This window comes from Cuculus canorus, chromosome 35, assembly GCF_017976375.1.
Source record: "Cuculus canorus isolate bCucCan1 chromosome 35, bCucCan1.pri, whole genome shotgun sequence".
Taxonomy (NCBI): Eukaryota; Metazoa; Chordata; class Aves; order Cuculiformes; family Cuculidae; genus Cuculus; species Cuculus canorus.
The window spans coordinates 565,629-586,775 of NC_071435.1; the positions used below are offsets into that span (position 1 = coordinate 565,629).

General features: G+C 53.0%; 1 protein-coding gene across 1 annotated transcript in view; it reads left to right on the forward strand.

Annotated features, from left to right (window-relative positions):
• Positions 1-21,147, forward strand: part of LOC128849927 (IgGFc-binding protein-like) — a 30,715-nt gene that overhangs the window by 4,007 nt on the left and 5,561 nt on the right. Inside the window, exons 3-10 of the mRNA XM_054052649.1 lie at positions 286-1,533; positions 3,540-3,856; positions 5,273-5,594; positions 6,801-7,399; positions 9,529-10,093; positions 13,982-14,577; positions 15,736-16,297; positions 18,630-18,829. Of these exons, the coding sequence (XP_053908624.1) occupies positions 286-1,533; positions 3,540-3,856; positions 5,273-5,594; positions 6,801-7,399; positions 9,529-10,093; positions 13,982-14,577; positions 15,736-16,297; positions 18,630-18,829 (4,409 nt within the window). The remainder of the gene's footprint in view (positions 1-285; positions 1,534-3,539; positions 3,857-5,272; positions 5,595-6,800; positions 7,400-9,528; positions 10,094-13,981; positions 14,578-15,735; positions 16,298-18,629; positions 18,830-21,147) is intronic.

Sequence of the window (21,147 nt, forward strand, 5' to 3'; positions counted from 1 at the left end):
CCCAATCGATTGGCCACCCAATCAATCGATAACCCATCCAATCGATTGGCCACCCACCCAATTGATTGGCCACCCAACCAATCGATAACCCACCCAATCGATTGATCGCCAATCCAATCGATTGGTCGCCCACCCAACCCTCCAACCCTCCACCAACGGCTCCTTCTCCTCCCCCAGCCCCCATCCAGGTGTCCCCTCACGCCCACCGTGACCCGCCGGTCCCCACCCCACGGTCGCCCTTTCCCACCTCCCGTTGCCCATTGGCTCCGTCTTGGTCTTTTCCAGCCGGATTTCACCTCCTCGGCGTCGCCTCCTCGGCGTCGCCCCACCTGGGCGAGGACTTTGCGGTGGCCTTCATGCAGAACGGCCTCCAGCAGAGCCTCAACAGCGACTTCAAGCTTCTCCTCAGCGGTTCCTCGCCCTTCACCACCGTCACCATCACCATGAAGAAACCGGCTCTGAGGATGACGGTGCAGGTGAGCGCCGGTCAAACCATCCTGGTGAAGATCCCCCCTCAAGCGGAGCTGGTGGGCAGCCAAACCTTCGAGAAAGCCGTGGTGGTGAGGTCCAACAACGCCATCTCGGTGGTGATGGTCAACGAGAAACCCACCTCGGTGGACACGGCGGTGGTTTACCCCCTCCACGCTTGGGGCGACGAATACCACGTGGTGACGCCCAACGTCGGCACCGAGCGCTACGGGGAATTCGTGGTGGTGGCTTGGGAGGAAGCCACCGCGGTTGAGGTCCACCTCAAAGCTACGGTGATGTTTCAAGGTCGGTCATACCCGCGCGGGTCGGTGCTCTCCATCAACCTGGAGCCTTTTCAAGCCCTCCAACTCCAAAGCCCTTCCGATATGTCCGGCACGAAGATCGTGGCTAAGAAACCGGTGGCCGTCTTCACCGGTCACACTTGCTTGGCCAGATTCACCCATTGCGACCACCTGGTGGAGCAACTCCAACCCGTTTCCAGGTGGGGAACCACCTTCATCGTCCCCCCGTTGCCTTTCGAGACGCAATCGGACATCGTCTACGTCTCCACCTCTCAAGCGACGCGCGTCGAGTCCCAACACGGCACCACCAAAAGCGTTCGGGACCTCCGACCGAGTCGCTCAACGCTCTACGGTCTCCAAGGCTTCAATTCCTTGTATATCTCCTCCAACGTCGGCATCCAGGTCATCTTCTTCGCCGATGGAGGGAGAAAGGACACCGTTACGTACGATCCGTTTTTTATGGCCATTCCGGACGTTTCCGGTTACTGCACCTCCTACAACGTCTTCGCCTTAGAAGGTTACGAGAACTTCGCCATCCTGGTGGCCAAAACCTCGGAGACCTTTGGGTTGACCCTCAACAAGACGCCGTTGAAGAACTTGGTTTGGAAGTCCATTCCCGGTACCGATTACTCTTGGGTTGGGCAGAATTTAGGGACTCGATTTGCCGTCCACGCGGTGGAACACGAGACCTCTCCCTTCGGAGTGTGGAGTTTGGGGATCCGGGAGGAAAAAGCCTACGGATCGACGGCCGTTTGTAACAGCGGTGAGTGTCCCGTGGTCAACCTTCAGCTTTTTTCCGCCCGTTGAGGTGGCCTCCATCCACCCAGAAGGTCAACCTTAAGGCTGAGGTGGCCTCCATCCACCCAGAAGGTCAACCTTAAGGCTGAGGTGGCTTCGATCCACCCAGAAGGTCAACCTTAAGGCTGAGGTGGCCTCCATCCACCCAGAAGGTCAACCTTAAGGCTGAGGTGGCCTCAATCCACCCAGAAGGTCAACCTGAAGGCTGAGGTGGCCTCGATCCACCCAGAAGGTCAACCTTAAGGTTGAGGTGGCCTCCATCCACCCAGAAGGTCAACCTTAAGGTTGAGGTGGCCTCCATCCACCCAGAAGGTCAACCTTAAGGCTGAGGTGGCCTCGATCCACCCAGAAGGTCAACCTTAAGGCTGAGGTGGCCTCGATCCACCCAGAAGGTCAACCTTAAGGTTGAGGTGGCCTCCATCCACCCAGAAGGTCAACCTTAAGGCTGAGGTGGCCTCCATCCACCCAGAAGGTCAACCTTAAGGCTGAGGTGGCCTCGATCCACCCAGAAGGTCAACCTCAAGGCTGAGGTGGCCTCCATCCACCCAGAAGGTCAACCTTAAGGCTGAGGTGGCCTCGATCCACCCAGAAGGTCAACCTTAAGGCTGAGGTGGCCTCAATCCACCCAGAAGGTCAACCTTAAGGCTGAGGTGGCCTCCATCCACCCAGAAGGTCAACCTTAAGGTTGAGGTGGCCTCGATCCACCCAGAAGGTCGACCTTAAGGCTGAGGTGGCCTCCATCAACCCAGAAGGTCAACCTTAAGGTTGAGGTGGCCTCAATCCACCCAGAAGGTCAACCTTAAGGCTGAGGTGGCCTCGATCAACCCAGAAGGTCAACCTTAAGGCTGAGGTGGCCTCGATCCACCCAGAAGGTCAACCTTAAGGTTGAGGTGGCCTCGAGCCACCCAGAAGGTCAACCTTAAGGCTGAGGTGGCCTCCATCCACCCAGAAGGTCAACCTTAAGGTGGAGGTGGCCTCCATCAACCCAGAAGGTCAACCTTAAGGTTGAGGTGGCCTCAATCCACCCAGAAGGTCGACCTTAAGGCTGAGGTGGCCTCGATCCACCCAGAAGGTCAACCTTAAGGCTGAGGTGGCCTCGATCCACCCAGAAGGTCAACCTTAAGGCTGAGGTGGCCTCCATCCACCCAGAAGGTCAACCTTAAGGCTGAGGTGGCCTCAATCCACCCAGAAGGTCAACCTTAAGGCTGAGGTGGCCTCGATCCACCCAGAAGGTCAACCTTAAGGCTGAGGTGGCCTCAATCCACCCAGAAGGTCAACCTTAAGGTTGAGGTGGCCTCGATCCACCCAGAAGGTCAACCTTAAGGTAGAGGTGGCCTCGATCCACCCAGAAGGTCAACCTTCAGGTTGAGGTGGCTCCATCAACCCAGAAGGTCAACCTTAAGGCTGAGGTGGCCTCCATCAACCCAGAAGGTCAACCTTAAGGCTGAGGTGGCCTCAATCCACCCAGAAGGTCAACCTTAAGGTGGAGGTGGCCTCCATCAACCCAGAAGGTCAACCTTAAGGCTGAGGTGGCCTCGATCAACCCAGAAGGTCAACCTTAAGGCTGAGGTGGCTCCAACCTCCCCGAGATCAATATCGATCTGGCAATAAATTAACTCTAATTAAGCAATCAACGAGAGGGACCTCTCATGATGAACCCCTCATGGTTTCTCCATCCCTGGAGGTCTGGAAGGCCTCGTTGGATGAGGCTTGGAGCAACCTAATGCGGTGGGAGGTGTCCCAATCCATGGCAGGAGGTTAGAAGTGGGCTTGGAGGTCCCTTCCAACCCCATCTCTTCCACGATTCCTCCTCCAAACACCCTTGTGGTGAGGTCTAACCTTGAAGTGGCTTCAACGGAGCTGAGCTTTAAGGCGGTGGAGATCCGGAGATGACCCAACGGGTGACGTTGGCACCGTCCCCGTGGCCATAAAGTCTTCTCCATGGAGAACGGTGGGTGGTTTCTCTTGCAGATCCTTGCCGGAAGGTGTCGTGTCGCTCCAAGGAGACGTGTAGGATGGAGAAAGGAGAAGCCACCTGCCGGCACGACTACATGGGGACCTGCGTGGGGTCTCCATCGCTGGAATATCACACCTTCGATGGGGCCACCACCGACCTCCAGCGCGGCTGCACCTACACCCTGGCCAAGTACTGCGGCAACGACCCAACGCTGGTGGCTTTCACGGTGGAGGAGAAGAGCCACCGAGACCCCTCGAAGGAGTGGTTGACCAACGTCTACGTCTACGCCTCCAATATCTCCATCCACAAAGGAGAAGGAGGGATAATCCAGGTGGGGTTCTCCGGGAGGTGGTGGTCTTGAGGAGGAGAAGAAGAAGAAGGAAAGGGGGTTGAAATGTGGCGGTGGGTGAGGTTGGCTTGAGGGTCAACCTCCACAGGGGATCTCGGGGGGGTTTGAAGCAACGTCGTCTTCAACGTCAGGGAAGGTTTGGGGGGTTCTTTTCAGGCTAAATCGCCCCAAAAATCCACCTGATATGGCCTCAGGTGTCCATAACGCACAGAATGACATTGAGGGACACCTCTTTGGGGTATCTCAGGGGCTTCCAATGCTCTTCTCGTGCTAAATCACCCCAAAAATCCACCTGATATGGCCTCAGGTGTCCATAATGCACAGAATGACATTGAGGTTCTCTTGAGGACCACCTCTTTGGGGTATCTCAAGGGCTTCCAATGCTCTTCTTGTGCTAAATCACCCCCAAATCCACCTGATATGACCTCAACTGTCCATAATGAACAGAATGATGTTGAGGTTCTCTTGAGGAACACCTCTTTGGGGTATCTCAGGGGCTTCCAATGCTCTTTTCATGCCAAATCACCCCAAAAATCCACCTGATCTGACCTCAGGTGTCCATAATGCACAGAATGACATTGAGGTTCTCTTGAGGACCACCTCTTTGGGGTATCTCAGGGGCTTCCAATGCTCTTTTCAGGCTAAATCACCCCAAAAATCCACCTGATCTGACCTCAGGTGTCCATAATGAACAGAATGATGTTGAGATTCTCTTGAGGGACGTCTCTTTGGGGTATCTCAGGAGCTTCCAATGCTCTTTTCAGGCTAAATCACCCCAAAAATCCACCTGATCTGACCTCAGGTGTCCATAACTCACAGAATGACATTGAGGGACACCTCTTTGGGGGTATCTCAAGAGCTTCCAATGGTCTTCTCGTGCCAAATCACCCCCAAAATCCACCTGATATGACCTCAGGTGTCCATAATGCACAGAATGACGTTGAGGTTCTCTTGAGGACCACCTCTTTGGGGTATCTCAGGGGCTTCCAATGCTCTTTTCATGCCAAATCACCACCAAAATCCACCTGATCTGAACCCTGTGAGGTTCCCTTGAGGGTCACCAACTCTGGGGGTCCACCAACTCTGGAGATCCACCACAGAAAAGAAGCCCAGGTGAGACCTCCGCCTGATTTACGAGGTGGAATGAGGTTTCTCCCACTCGATGGTCTTAACCTACCTGAGATGTGGAGCTCAGAAGTTGGAGGAGATGTTTTTATTCTGGGTCACAGCGGAGTTTTGACCTTCTGTCCATCTCCGAGAGAGGAGATTTGGGACCAAATTAATGGTTGACCTCAAGAATTCCTTCTTCTTGGGATAAATGTCTCTTCTCCATCGTATCCACTCGCTTTTCCGAGGTTGTGAGGTTGACTTCTTCTCCTTCTCCTTCACCCTTCCAAGGTCAACAAGAAGGTCACCACTCTCCCGGCTACTCTGGAAGAAGGGAAGATTCAAATCTCCCGAAACGAGGGTCGGATCATCTTGGAAACGGATTTTGGGCTTCAAGTGACCTACGATGAAGATTGGGCCATCATGGTGGCCGTCCCCAGCAGCTACTTTGGAGCCACCTGTGGGATCTGCGGGAACTTCAACGAGGACACGGAGGATGAGATGACACTTCCTGGTGGCACTCGAGCCGCCAGCGTGGAAGAATGGGTCAAAAGTTGGCGAGATCCCTCCTGTCAAGAGGATTGTGGGGACCGGGAGGACGTGGAGAGCTGCGGTGAGATTCCATGGGAGGCCCCGAGGGAGAAAGGAAGAGGTCCATCCGTGGGGTAGCTGCGAGTTGATGTCCAAAGCCATCACGTTGATGCTTGTAGGCATCAGCTGGGCCAACATCTCCAGCATTGGGGGGCTCTTCTCGTGCCAAATCGCCCCCAAAATCCACCTGATATGACCTCAGGTGTCCATAACTCACAGAATGACGTTGAGGGACACCTCTTTGGGGTATCTCAGGAGCTTCCAATGCTCTTCTCGTGTCAAATCACCCCCAAAATCCACCTGATATGACCTCAGGTGTCCATAATGCACAGAATGACGTTGAGGGACACCTCTTTGGGGTATCTCAGGAGCTTCCAATGCTCTTCTCGTGTCAAATCACCCCCAAAATCCACCTGATCTGACCTCAGGTGTCCATAAAGCACATATTGACGTTGAGGTTCTCTTGAGGGACACCTCTTTGGGGTATCTCAGGGGCTTCCAATGCTCTTCTCGTGCCAAATCACCCCCAAAATCCACCTGATATGACCTCAGGTGTCCATAACGCACAGAATGATGTTGAGGTTCTCTTGAGGACCACCTCTTTGGGGTATCTCAAGAGCTTCCAATGGTCTTTTCATGCCAAATCACCCCAAAAATCCACCTGATATGACCTCAGGTGTCCATAACACACAGAATGACATTGAGGGACACCTCTTTGGGGGTATCTCAAGAGCTTCCAATGCTCTTCTCGTGCCAAATCACCCCCAAAATCCACCTGATATGACCTCAGGTGTCCATAACGCACAGAATGACATTGAGGGACACCTCTTTGGGGGTATCTCAAGGGCTTCCAATGCTCTTTTCGTGCCAAATCACCCCCAAAATCCACCTGATATGACCTCAGGTGTCCATAATGCACAGAATGACGTTGAGGGACACCTCTTTGGGGTATCTCAGGGGCTTCCAATGCTCTTCTCATCCCAAATCACCCCCAAAAATCCACCTGATCTGACCTCAACTGTCCATAACTCACAGAATGACGTTGAGGATCTCTTGAGGACCACCTCTTTGAGGTATCTCAGGAGCTTCCAATGCCTCGTAGGCATCAGCCGAGCCAACATCTCCAACGTAGGCACACAACGTCCCTCCGAGAAGGTCCCTTCGCTCCTCCCTCGTGTTCCCCTTTTTGGCTTTTTGAGGTCTTCTTCTCCGTTCTCCCCTTTCACAGCTCAGCGATGTCCCCCAAACAGCCACTTCGAAGCCTGTGGGACCTCCTGTCCTCCCACCTGCGCCGACCCCACGCCCTCACCCACCTCCTGTCCCCGGCCGTGCTCACCGCGCTGCCAATGCGACCGGGGCTTCGTCCACCATGACGGTATCTGCGTTCCGGTGGAGACCTGTGGTTGCTTCCATAACGGACGTTCCTACAAAGTCCGGGAAGAGTTTTGGGAAGACGAGAACTGCCGGAAGCGGTGTCGTTGTGAGGTTGGGGGGAAGGTGTCCTGCGAGAAGGTTGGTTGCAAAGCCCATGAGAAGTGCGTCACGGTTGACGGTGTCCACAGCTGTCGAGTCAATAAGTTCTTCACCTGCATCGGGACGGGGGACCCCCATTACACCACCTTCGATGGTTTGAAGTATGACTTCCAAGGGACCTGCGTCTACCAGATGGCCGCTCTTTGCTCCCAAGACCCCAGATTGGTCCCTTTCACCGTCAACGTGGAGAACAACCACCGCGGCAGCAAAGCCGTGTCCTTCACCAAGACCGTCACCTTGGAGGTCTACGGCGCCGTCATCAGCATGAGCCAAGAGAACCCGCGTAAGGTCAAGGTAGGTGGACCACCACCCAAACCTGCGTCTCCGCTGCCCGTTTGGCCCTAAATCCATTCTTTTTTGGGGCCTTCACAAACATCTCCGTGGGAGTATCCATTGGGGGTTGTCATCTCCAGAGGGAGCTTTGAGCATCTGAAGGTTTGAGGCGGTCAAATCATGGAATGGGGTTGGGTTGGAAGGGACCTCGAAGGTGTCACAGGCAGGGAAATATCCCGCTGGATCTTGGGGATCACCTTGGGGTTGGCCAAGCCCCATCCAACCTGGCTTTGAGCATCTCCAAGGATGGAGCAGCCAAGACTTCTCTCACCTTCACAGGAGAACATTTCTTCTGAAGGTCTCACCTCCATCTCCTCTCTCTCTCTCAGCTCAAAGCCATTCCCTTTGTCCCATCCTTGACCAAAAGAGCCCCTTCCCAAGCTTTCCCGGAGCTCCTTTCCCACACCCAAAGCTCCTCCGAGGTCTCCCGGAAGCCTTCTCCAGGCTGAAGACCCCCAAACTGTCCTCCTAGAGGAGGTTCTCCAAACCCTTGAGTGACCTCCATGACCTTCTCCTTCATGATTTAAACGACCTCACGTGGAAAATAAGGGATAAACCCCTTTCCGATACATTTACGGCACCGGAAAGGGATGTTTTGGGCTCAGTTTGGCTCTTTTGGGGTCATTTTGGCTTTGGCCAACGAAGCGAGTGCCAAATCTCCACGAGTAACCACGAAAACATCTGGAATTTTGGGAATGGTTCAACTCCCACTTTGTTTTTAAGCCAAAAAATGACACAAAAGGCATTTTTTCCCTCAATGTTTTGCTCCTAACGGTCGTGTTTTCCACTCGACTGAGAGTTCCACACCCGGAAACGTCCCCATAGGTCAAAGGGTTTCTGCAGAAACGCCCAAATTTTGAGCGATTGGAAGTTTGGTTGAAAAACTATGGAAATTGTGGAGCCCTCGGAGCAGATCACAGCCCCTGAGTGATGTGAGGAGGGGTTCAGGCAAAGGGTTCCCCAAAACTGACCCAAAGTTGGGTTGAAAGTGGCTGAAAGCCCTCCTTCCATCAAAGGGTTCCCCAAAACTGACCCAAATTTGGGTTGAAAGTGGCTGAAAACCCTCCTTCCATCAAAGGGTTCCCCAAAACTGACCCAAATTGTGGTTGAAAGTGGCTGAAAACCCTCCTTCCATCAAAGGGTTCCCCAAAATTGACCCAAATTTGGGTTGAAAGTGGCTGAAAACCCTCCTTCCATCAAAGGGTTCCCCAAAATTGACCCAAAGTAGGGTTGAAAGTGGCTGAAAACCCTCCTTCCATCAAAGGGTTCCCCAAAATTGACCCAAATTTGGGTTGAAAGTGGCTGAAAACCCTCCTTCCATCAAAGGGTTCCCCAAAACCGACCCAAACTTGGGTTGAATATGACTGAAAACCCTCCTTCCATCAAAGGGTTCCCCAAAACTGACCCAAAGTTGGGTTGAAAGTGGCTGAAAACCCTCCTTCCATCAAAGGGTTCCCCAAAACTGACCCAAAGTTGGGTTGAAAGTGGCTGAAAACCCTTCTTCCATCAAAGGGTTCCCCAAAATTGACCCAAAGTTGGGTTGAACTTGACTGGAAACGCTCCTCACCTCAAAGGGTTCCCCAAAACCGACCCAAATTTAGGTTGAAAGTGACTGAAAACCCTTCTTCCATCAAAGGGTCCCCCAAAACCGACCCAAATTTAGGTTGAAAGTGACTGAAAACCCTTCTTCCATCAAAGGGTTCCCCAAAACTGACCCAAATTTGGGTTGAAAGTGGCTGAAAACCCTCCTTCCATCAAAGGGTCCCCCAAAACTGACCTAAATTTGGCTTGAATATGACTGGAAACGCTCCTTCCATCAAAGGGTTCCCCAAAACTGACCCAAAGTTGGGTTGAAAGTGGCTGAAAACCCTCCTTCCATCAAAGGGTTCCCCAAAACTGACCCGAACTTGGGTTGAATATGACTGGAAACCCTCCTCACCTCAAAGGTCCCCCCAAAACCGACCCAAACTGTGGTTGAAGTTGACCCGAGGAGGGTTCCCCCAATCCCACCCCCATCTCCAGCCTTTCCCACGAACCTTCTCCCCCCTCTCCCCGGTGCCCCCCGCTGACCTTCCGCCCCTTCTCTCCAGCTCAACGGCGCCTTCGTGGAACTCCCGTTCCGTCAGAAGGACCAATTCGAGCTCTACCACAGCGGCGTCCACGGCTTCGTCCGCACCGACTTCGGCTTAAGGGTGAGCTTCGATTGGTACAGCTACGCCCGCGTCATCCTCCCCGAGGCCTACGCCGGCGCCGTCTGCGGCCTCTGCGGCAACGCCAACGGTGATCCCAGCGATGACTTCATCGCCCGCCACGGCCAAAGGGCCAACGATGAGGTGGAGTTGGCCCAGAGCTGGAAAGTGGCCGACGTTCCAGGTTGCTCATCCGGTTGCGTTGGGGATTGTCCGGTGTGCCAAGAGGAGCAGAAGAAGATCTACCGCGGAGAGGAATACTGTGGGATCATCTCCAGAGTTGGAGGACCTTTCCGGGCTTGTCACCACGTGGTTGACCCTACGCCTTTCCTTGAGGATTGCGCCTTCGACGCCTGTCACTACAAAGGCCACCGGGACACCGTGTGTAAGGCCATCGCCGCCTACGTCGGAGAGTGTCAGGTCCGCGGCGTCGCGGTGGAGCAGTGGAGGACGGAGACCTTCTGCAGTGAGTGGGGACCTCAAGGGGGATGGGTTGGCTCATGGGGCAACCAAAGTCGGCCAAGACTGAGGCCCCAAATCGGCCTCCAGGAGGTGGGAAGACCCAGTTGGGCTCCAAACGAGTGGTTTCCATGAGGTGGGAAGACCCAACTGGGCCTCAAACCAGTGGTTGATGAGGTGGGATGACCCAACTGGGCCTCAAACCAATGGTTGATGAGGTGGGAAGACCCAACTGGGCCTCAAACCAATGGTTGATGAGGTGGGAAGACCCAACTGGGCCTCAAACCAATGGTTGATGAGGTGGGATGACCCAACTGGGCTTCAAACCAGTGGTTGATGAGGTGGGAAGACCCAACTGGGCTTCAAACCAGTGGTTGATGAGGTGGGAAGACCCAACTGGGCCCCAAACCAGTGGTTGATGAGGTGGGAAGACCCAACTGGGCCCCAAACCAATGGTTGATGAGGTGGGAAGACCCAACTGGGCCTCAAACCAATGGTTGATGAGGTGGGACAACACAACTCATCCCATTGAGGCTCCAAATCAGCCTCCAAGAGGTGGGAAGACCCAATTGGGCCCCAAACGAGTGGTTTCCATGAGGTGGGAAGACCCAACTGGGCCTCAAACCAATGGTTGATGAGGTGGGAAGACCCAACTGGGCCCCAAACCGGTGGTTGATGAGGTGGGAAGACCCAACTGGGCTTCAAACCAATGGTTGATGAGGTGGGAAGACCCAACTGGGCTTCAAACCAATGGTTGATGAGGTGGGAAGACCCAACTGGGCTTCAAACCAGTGGTTGATGAGGTGGGAAGACCCAACTGGGCCCCAAACCAATGGTTGATGAGGTGGGAAGACCCAACTGGGCCTCAAACCTGTGGTTGATGAGGTGGGAAGACCCAACTGGGCTTCAAACCAGTGGTTGATGAGGTGGGAAGACCCAACTGGGCCCCAAACCGGTGGTTGATGAGGTGGGAAGACCCAACTGGGCCCCAAACCTGTGGTTGATGAGGTGGGAAGACCCAACTCGGCCTCAAACCAGCGACTGATGAGGTGGGAAGACCCAACTGGGCCTCAAACCAGTGGTTGATGAGGTGGGAAGACCCAACTGGGCCCCAAACCAGTGGTTGATGAGGTGGGAAGACCCAACTGGGCTTCAAACCAGTGGTTGATGAGGTGGGAAGACCCAACTGGGCCTCAAAGCAGTGGTTGATGAGGTGGGAAGACCCAACTGGGCCCCAAACCAATGGTTGATGAGGTGGGAAGACCCAACTGGGCTTCAAACCAGTGGTTGATGAGGTGGGAAGACCCAACTGGGCCTCAAACCAGTGGTTGATGAGGTGGGAAGACCCAACTGGGCCCCAAACCAGTGGTTGATGAGGTGGGAAGACCCAACTGGGCCTCAAAGCAGTGGTTGATGAGGTGGGAAGACCCAATTGGGCTTCAAACCAGTGGTTGATGAGGTGGGAAGACCCAACTGGGCTTCAAACCAGCGATTGATGAGGTGGGATGACCCAACTGGGCCTCAAACCGGTGGTTGATGAGGTGGGAAGACCCAACTGGGCTTCAAACCAGTGGTTGATGAGGTGGGAAGACACAACTGGGCTTCAAACCAGTGGTTGATGAGGTGGGAAGACACAACTGGGCCCCAAACCAGTGGTTGATGAGGTGAGATGACCCAACTCATCCCATTGAGGCCCCAAATCGGCCTCCAGGAGGTGGGAAGACCCAATTGGGCTCCAAACGAGTGGTTTCCATGAGGTGGGAAAACCCAACTGGGCCCCAAACCAGTGGTTGATGAGGTGGGAAGACCCAACCGGGCCTCAAACCAATGGTTGATGAGGTGGGAAGACCCAACTGGGCCTCAAACCTGTGGTTGATGAGGTGGGACAACACAACTCATCCATTTGAGGCCCCAAATCAGCCTCCAAGAGGTGGGAAGACCCAATTGGGCTCCAAACCAGTGGTTTCCATGAGGTGGGAAGACCCAACTGGGCCCCAAACCAATGGTTGATGAGGTGGGATGACCCAACTGGGCCCCAAACCAATGGTTGATGAGGTGGGAAGACCCAACTCGGCCTCAAACCAGCGATTGATGAGGTGGGAAGACCCAACTGGGCCCCAAACCAGTGGTTGATGAGGTGGGAAGACCCAACTGGGCCTCAAACCAGTGGTTGATGAGGTGGGAAGACCCAACTGGGCCTCAAACCAGTGGTTGATGAGGTGGGAAGACCCAACTGGGCCTCAAACCAGTGGTTGATGAGGTGGGAAGACCCAACTGGGCCTCAAACCAGTGGTTGATGAGGTGGGATGACCCAACTCATCCCATTGAGGCCCCAAATCAGCCTCCAGGAGGTGGGAAGACCCAATTGGGCTCCAAACGAGTGGTTTCCATGAGGTGGGAAGACCCAACTGGGCCCCAAACCAGTGGTTGATGAGGTGGGAAGACCCAACTCATCCCATTGAGGCCCCAAACCGGTGGTTGATGAGGTGGGAAGACCCAACTGGGCTTCAAAGCAGTGGTTGATGAGGTGGGAAGACCCAACTCATCCCATTGAGGCCCCAAACCGGTGGTTGATGAGGTGGGAAGACCCAACTGGGCTTCAAAGCAGTGGTTGATGAGGTGGGAAGACCCAACTCATCCCATTGAGGCCCCAAACCAGTGGTTGATGAGGTGGGAAGACCCAACTGGGCCTCAAACCAATGGTTGATGAGGTGGGAAGACCCAACTGGGCCCCAAACCGGTGGTTGATGAGGTGGGAAGACCCAACTGGGCCTCAAACCAATGGTTGATGAGGTGGGAAGACCCAACTCGGCCTCAAACCAGCGATTGATGAGGTGGGAAGACCCAACTCGGCCTCAAACCAGTGGTTGATGAGGTGGGAAGACCCAACTGGGCCTCAAACCAGTGGTTGATGAGGTGGGAAGACCCAACTGGGCTTCAAACCAGTGGTTGATGAGGTGGGAAGACCCAACTGGGCCCCAAACCAATGGTTGATGAGGTGGGATGACCCAACTGGGCCCCAAACCAATGGTTGATGAGGTGGGATGACCCAACTCATCCCATTGAGGCCCCAAATCAGCCTCCAGGAGGTGGGAAGACCCAATTGGGCTCCAAACCAGTGGTTGATGAGGTGGGAAGACCCAACTGGGCTTCAAACCAGTGGTTTCCATGAGGTGGGATGACACAACTGGGCCCCAAACCAATGGTTGATGAGGTGGGAAGACCCAACTCATCCAATCGAGACCCCAAATTTGTTCTTGGTGGGTGATTTGAGGACGTGGATAAGATATTTGTGGGGGTCCTGAGGGACATCTGGAGGTCCTGAGGGGTTGGGGACAGGGATGGGACATTTAGGAAAGTCTTGGAGGTTGGTGGAGACTCGGATGGGGTCATTGGGAGAGTCTTGAAGGGGGAAATTGAGGACAAGGATGGGACATTTGGGTGGCTCTGGTTGGTGGGACGTGGATGAGAGGTTTAGGAGCATCTTGGAGGGCTTTGGGGACCGCGATGGGGCTGTTGGGAGAGTCTTGAGGGGGAAATTGAGGACAGAGATGGGATAATTGAGGACAGAGATGGGACATTTGTGTGGCTCTGGTTGGTGGGACGTGGATGAGAGGTTTAGGAGCATCTTGGAGGGCTTTGGGGACCACGATGGGGTCATTGGGAGAGTCTTGAAGGGGCAATTGAGGACAAGGATGGGACATTTGGGTGGATCCTGGGATGGAACGAAAGGCCCAGCACCCACATCTCCTCCTTTTAACCCTCCAGAAGAACCTCAACTGCTCCCCAACCACAACCCCCACCCCATTCCTCCCACCCTCCACCATCACCTCTAACTCTCACCTCGTCCTCAACCCAACCGGAGGTCCTCTTTGGTCTCCTCTTCTCCTCCCAGGTCCCTCCTGCCCTCTCCATTCCCACTACGAGCTCTGCGGGAGCAGTTGTCCCACCACGTGTCGGCTCCGGGTTGTCCCCGAGGGTTGCTCCTCGTCGGGATGCCTCGAAGGTTGTTTTTGCGACGGCGGCTTCGTCTGGAGCGGCGACGAGTGCGTGGCGGCCAGCGAGTGCGGCTGCGAACACGGCGACCGCTACTACAAGAAAGGAGAGGTCTTCTACTCTTCGTGCCACCAACGGTGCCGTTGCCGAGCTCCCGGCGCGGTGGAGTGCGAGGAGGTCTTCTGCAGCGCCCACGAGGAGTGTCGGGTGGAGGATGGGGCGTTGGGGTGTTTCGCCACCGGTTACGGGAGGTTGGTGGTATCCGGAGACCCTCATTACGTCACCTTCGATGGAAGAGCCTTCGACCTGCGAGGTTCTTGCGCCTACGTCTTGGCGCGGCTCTGCAAAGCCCAGGAGAGGTTGACCAACTTCTCGGTGGTGTTGGAGCACGAGGCGGGCGGGCGGGGCCAGGCAGCGGCGCTCGTCAAGAAGGTGGTGGTCTCCATCCATGGGTACACGGTCGGCATGGAGAGAGGGCGGCACTGGGAGGTGGTGGTGAGTCAAGGACTTGGCGTGTGTGTGAGATCCCCCCGGTTGGTGGCCCTCACCCCTCTTCCGAGACACTTTGGGGCCTCCAAGATCTCCCGATCCACAAGTTGGGATGTCCCTCACCCTCATGGTGTCCCTCACCCTTTTCCAAGACCCTTTGGTGCCTCCAAGATCTCCCGATCCAGACATTGAGGTGTCCCTGACCCTCATCCGAGACACTTTGGTGTCTCCAAGATCTCCCGATCCACAAGTTGGGATTTCCCTGACCCTCATGATGTCCCTCACCCTCTTCCAAGACACTTTGGTGCCTCCAAGATCTCCCGATCCAGACATTGGGATGTCCCTCACCCTCAGCCGAGACACTTTGGTGCCCCCAAGATCTCCTAATCCAGACATTGAGATGTCCCCAACCCTCATCCAAAACACTTTGGGGCCTCCAAGATCTCCTGATCCAGACATTGGGATGTCCCTCACCCTCAGCCAAGACACTTTGGTCCCCCCAAGATCTCCTGATTCAGACATTGAGATGTCCCTGACCCTCATCCAACACCCTTTGGTGCCTCCAAGATCTCCCGATCCACAAGTTGGGATGTCCCTCACCCTCATGGTGTCCCTCACCCTCATCCAACACCCTTTGGTGCCTCCAAGACCTCCCAATCCACAAGTTGGGATGTCCCTCACCCTCATCCGAGACACTTTGGGGCCTCCAAGATCTACCGGTCCACAAGTTGAGGTGTCCCTCACCCTCATCCAAAACACTTTGGTGCCTCCAAGATCTCCCGATCCAGACATTTAGATGTCCCTGACCCTCATCCAACACCCTTTGGTGTCTCCAAGACCTCCCAATCCACAAGTTGGGATGTCCCTGATCCTCATGGTGTCCCCAACCCTCACCCAACACCCTTTGGTGCCTCCAAGATCTCCTGATCGAGACATTGAGATGTCCCTGACCCTCTTCCAACACCCTTTGGTGCCTCCAAGATCTCCCGATCCACAAGTTGGGATGTCCCTGATCCTCATGGTGTCCCCGTCCCTCACCCAACACCCTTTGGTGCCTCCAAGACCTCCTGATCCAGAAGGTGGGATGTCTCCTGTGGGAGAACCTCCGATATCACGGCCACATACCAACCCCACCTCCTCCTCCTCCTCCTTCTTCTCCTCCAGGTGGACAAGGAGCGCTACACTCTGCCTCTGGTGACCAAGGACAAGAAGCTACGGTTGGGCCAAGAAGGCCACAACATTGTCCTCCAGACGGCCGCCGGGCTCCGCGTCCTCTACAACGTGGCCACCTACCTCCTGGTCACCATCCCCGACGTCTACCGAGGCCGCGTCTGTGGTCTTGGTGGCAACTACAACGGTGACCCCAGCGATGACTTCCAGTTGCCCGATGGCTCCTTAGCGCCGAGCACCGAAGACTTTGTCACCTCTTGGAAGGTCCCCGGAGAGGACGGAGATTGCAGCGACGGTTGCGATGGCCAAACGTGTCCGCTTTGCCACGACGCTTCTTCCTACGGCTCTTCCTGTGGGATCATCCGAGACCCAACGGGACCTTTCGGGCTTTGCCACTCCCGCGTCAGCCCCGTCGAGTACTTCAACCATTGTCTTCACGACGTCTGCGCCGCCGACGGCCACCGCCAGGTCTTGTGCCACAGCCTCCAGGCCTACGCCACCGCCTGCCAAGCAGCCAGCGCCACGCTCCGGCCGTGGAGAACGACGGAATTCTGCCGTAAGTGCCCCATCAAAATAGTTATTTTGCCCAATTTGGACCCTTTTGGCCCATTATAAGAGTTATTTTGCCCAATTTGAACCCCTTTGGCCCATTATGAGAGTTATTTTACCCAATTTGAACCCATTTGGCCCATTATAAGAGTTATTTTGCCCAATTTAGACCCCTTTTGACCCATTGTAAGAGTTATTTTGCCCAATTTAGACCCTTTTGACCCATTATCAGAGTTATTTTGCCCGATTTGAACCCATTTGGCCCATTTTAAGAGTTATTTTGCCCAATTTAGACCCTTTTGGCCCATTATAAGAGTTATTTTGCCCAATTTTGCCCCTTTTGGCCCATTTTAAGAGTTATTTTGCCCAATTTAGACCCTTTTGGCCCATTATAAGAGTTATTTTGCCCAATTTAGACCCATTTGGCCCATTTTAAGAATTATTTTGCCCAATTTAGACCCCTTTGGCCCATTATAAGAGTTATTTTGCCCAATTTAGACCCCTTTGGCCCATTCCAAGAGTTATTTTACCCAATTTAGACCCTTTTGGCCCATTATAAGAGTTATTTTGCCCAATTTAGACCCCTTTGGCCCATTCCAAGAGTTATTTTACCCAATTTAGACCCCTTTGGCCCATTATAAGAGTTATTTTGCCCAATTTAGACCCTTTTGGCCCATTCCAAGAGTTATTTTGCCCAATTTAGACCCTTTTGACCCATTATAAGAGTTATTTTGCCCAATTTAGACCCTTTTGGCCCATTCCAAGAGTTATTTTGCCCAATTTAGACCCTTTTGGCCCATTCCAAGAGTTATTTTGCCCAATTTAGACCCTTTTGGCCCATTATAAGAGTTATTTTACCCAATTTAGACCCTTTTGGCCCATTATAAGAGTTATTTTGCCCAATTTAGACCCATTTTGCCCATTTTAAGAGTTATTTTACCCAATTTAGACCCATTGGCCCATTATAAGAGTTATTTTGCCCAATTTAGACCCCTTTGGCCCATTATAAGAGTTATTTTGCCCAATTTAGACCCTTTTGGCCCATTATAAGAGTTATTTTGCCCAATTTAGACCCTTTTGGCCCATTATAAGAGTTATTTTACCCAATTTAGACCCTTTTGGCCCATTCCAAGAGTTATTTTGCCCAATTTTGCCCCTTTTGGCCCATTATAAGAGTTATTTTACCCAATTTAGACCCTTTTGGCCCATTTTAAGAGTTATTTTGCCCAATTTAGACCCTTTTGGCCCATTATAAGAGTTATTTTACCCCATTTAGACCCCTTTGACCCATTCCAAGAGTTATTTTACCCAATTTAGACCCATTTGTCCCATTATAAGAGTTATTTTGCCCAATTTAGACCCCTTTTGGCCCATTATAAGAGTCATTTTGCCCAATTTAGACCCTTTTGGCCCATTATAAGAGTTATTTTGCCCAATTTAGACCCCATTTGGCCCATTCCAAGAGTTATTTTGCCCAATTTTGCCCCTTTTGGCCCATTTTAAGAGTTATTTTGCCCAATTTAGACCCCTTTGGCCCATTATAAGAGTTATTTTGCCCAATTTAGACCCCATTTGGCCCATTTTAAGAGTTATTTTGCCCAATTTGAACCCCTTTGGCCCATTATAAGAGTTATTTTGCCCAATTTAGACCCCTTTGGCCCATTCCAAGAGTTATTTTGCCCAATTTAGACCCATTTGTCCCATTATAAGAGTTATTTTGCCCGATTTGGACCCTTTTGGCCCATTTTAAGAGTTATTTTGCCCAATTTAGACCCCTTTGGCCCATTAGAAGAGTTATTTTACCCAATTTAGACCCATTTTGCCCATTTTAAGAGTTATTTTGCCCAATTTTGCCCCTTTTGGCCCATTATAAGAGTCATTTCGCCCAAACGTCCTTCTTGAAGGCCCCAAACCAAACCCAGAAGTGAAGATCCAACCAACGGGACAACCCCATTCCTCCTCTTTCCGGCCACCCCCATGGGACATCGTTTCCCTTTTTGGCCATCGCCAATTTGGGTCCATCCCAATCCCTTTTCCGGAAGCGCGGAGCGTTCCATGGGGTTGGTGGGACCCAAAGCCATCACCCACCACTTGGCCTGATGGGACCTCTTCCCAACGACCTCAATCCGAGTCTCCTTCTACTTCTCCTTAACTCATCCACCGCTTCAATTTGGCCCTTCCAAACGCAAGCTCATTGGGTTTAAGACCTCTTGAAGCCATCAGAGATATCCATGGGTTGACCACGCGTCTCCTGCCCCCCCCGTAGAGACACCCCGTTGGTTCCAGGATGGATTTATGGAGGTCCTAATGGGATTTCTTCTCTTTTTCCATGGTCCAAGCCCTCTCCTGCCCACCCCACAGCCACTACGAGCTCTGCACCCGCACTTGTGACTTCACCTGCTCCAGCCTTTCCGTGCCGGCTCCGTGCACCTGGACCTGCTTCGAAGGTTGCCAATGCGACGATGGGTTCCTCTTCGATGGAGGCGCCTGCGTGTCCCTGGAGAAGTGCGGCTGCGTGCACCAAGGCCGCTACGTCAAGGTAGAGGTCAACCATGAAGGACTCCAAAGCCATGGAGATCAAGATGGTGGAGGGGGTTGTTCCACCCGAATTGGAGTTGTCCCACCTCAAAATGATGGGTTTGGGCCCTCAATCCTTGAGGAGTTGGGTTGTCCCACCTCAAAGTGATGAGTTTGGGCCTCAATCCTTGAGGAGTTGAGTTGTCCCACCTCAAAATGATGAGTTTGTGGCCTCAATCCTTGAGGAGTTGCGTTGTCCCACCTCAAAATGATGACTTTGGGTCTCAATCCTTGAGGAGTTGAGTTGTCCCACCTCAAAGTGATGGGTTTGGGTCTCAATCCTTGAGGAGTTGAGTTGTCCCACCTCAAAGTGATGGGTTTGGGTCTCAATCCTTGAGGAGTTGAGTTGTCCCACCTCAAAATGATGGGTTTGGGGCCTCAATCCTTGAGGAGTTGAGTTGTCCCACCTCAAAATGATGACTTTGGGTCTCAATCCTTGAGGAGTTGGGTTGTCCCACCTCAAAATGATGAGTTTGGGCCTCAATCCTTGAGGAGTTGAGTTGTCCCATCTCAAAATGATGAGTTTGTGGCCTCAATCCTTGAGGAGCTGCGTTGTCCCACCTCAAAATGATGAGTTTGGGGCCTCAATCCTTGAGGAGTTGAGTTGTCCCACCTCAAAATGATGAGTTTGGGCCTCAATCCTTGAGGAGTTGAGTTGTCCCACCTCAAAATGATGAGTTTGGGCCTCAATCCTTGAGGAGTTGAGTTGTCCCACCTCAAAATGATGAGTTTGGGTCTCAATCCTTGAGGAGTTGGGTTGTCCCACCTCAAAATGATGGGTTTGGGCCTCAATCCTTGAGGAGTTGGGTTGTCCCACCTCAAAATGATGAGTTTGGGCCTCAATCCTTGAGGAGTTGAGTTGTCCCACCTCAAAATGATGGGTTTGGGGCCTCAATCCTTGAGGAGTTGAGTTGTCCCACCTCAAAATGATGGGTTTGGGGCCTCAATCCTTGAGGAGTTGAGTTGTCCCACCTCAAAATGATGGGTTTGGGGACTCAATCCTTGAGGAGTTGAGTTGTCCCACCTCAAAAGGATGGGTTTAGGCCCTCAATCCTTGAGGAGTTGAGTTGTCCCACCTCAAAATGATGAGTTTGGGCCCTCAATCCTTGAGGAGTTGAGTTGTCCCACCTCAAAATGATGAGTTTGGGCCTCAATCCTTGAGGAGTTGAGTTGTCCCACCTCAAAATGATGAGTTTGGGCCTCAATCCTTGAGGAGTTGAGTTGTCCCACCTCAAAATGATGGGTTTGGGGCCTCAATCCTTGAGGAGTTGAGTTGTCCCACCTCAAAATGATGAGTTTGGGCCTCAATCCTTGAGGAGTTGAGTTGTCCCACCTCAAAATGATGGGTTTGTGGCCTCAATCCTTGAGGAGTTGAGTTGTCCCACCTCAAAATGATGGGTTTGGGCCTCAATCCTTGAGGAGTTGGGTTGTCCCACCTCAAAATGATGGGTTGGGGCCTCAATCCTTGAGGAGTTGGGTTGTCCCACCTCAAAATGATGGGTTTGGGCCTCAATCCTTGAGGAGTTGAGTTGTCCCACCTCAAAAGGATGGGTTTGTGGCCTCAAACCTTGAGGAGTTGAGTTGTCCCACCTCAAAAGGATGGGTTTGGGCCTCAATCCTTGAGGAGTTGAGTTGTCCCACCTCAAAATGATGAGTTTGTGGCCTCAATCCTTGAGGAGTTGAGTTGTCCCACCTCAAAATGATGAGTTTGGGGCCTCAAACCTTGAGGAGTTGAGTTGTCCCACCTCAAAATGATGAGTTTGGGTCTCAATCCTTGAGGAGTTGAGTTGTCCCACCTCAAAATGATGGGTTTGGGTCTCAATCCTTGAGGAGTTGGGTTGTCCCACCTCAAAAGGATGGGTTTGTGGCCTCAAACCTTGAGGAGTTGAGTTGTCCCACCTCAAAATGATGGGTTTGTGGCCTCAATCCTTGAGGAGTTGGGTTGTCCCACCTCAAAATGATGGATTTGTGGCCTCAAACCTTGAGGAGTTGAGTTGTCCCACCTCAAAAGGATGGGTTTGGGCCTCAATCCTTGAGGAGTTGAGTTGTCCCACCTCAAAAGGATGGGTTTGGGCCTCAATCCTTGAGGAGTTGAGTTGTCCCACCTCAAAGTGATGGGTTTGGGTCTCAATCCTTGAGGAGTTGAGTTGTCCCACCTCAAAAGGATGGGTTTGGGGTCTCAATCCTTGAGGAGTTGAGTTGTCCCACCTCAAAATGATGGGTTTGGGCCCTCAATCCTTGAAGAGTTGAGTTGTCCCACCTCAAAATGATGAGTTTGGG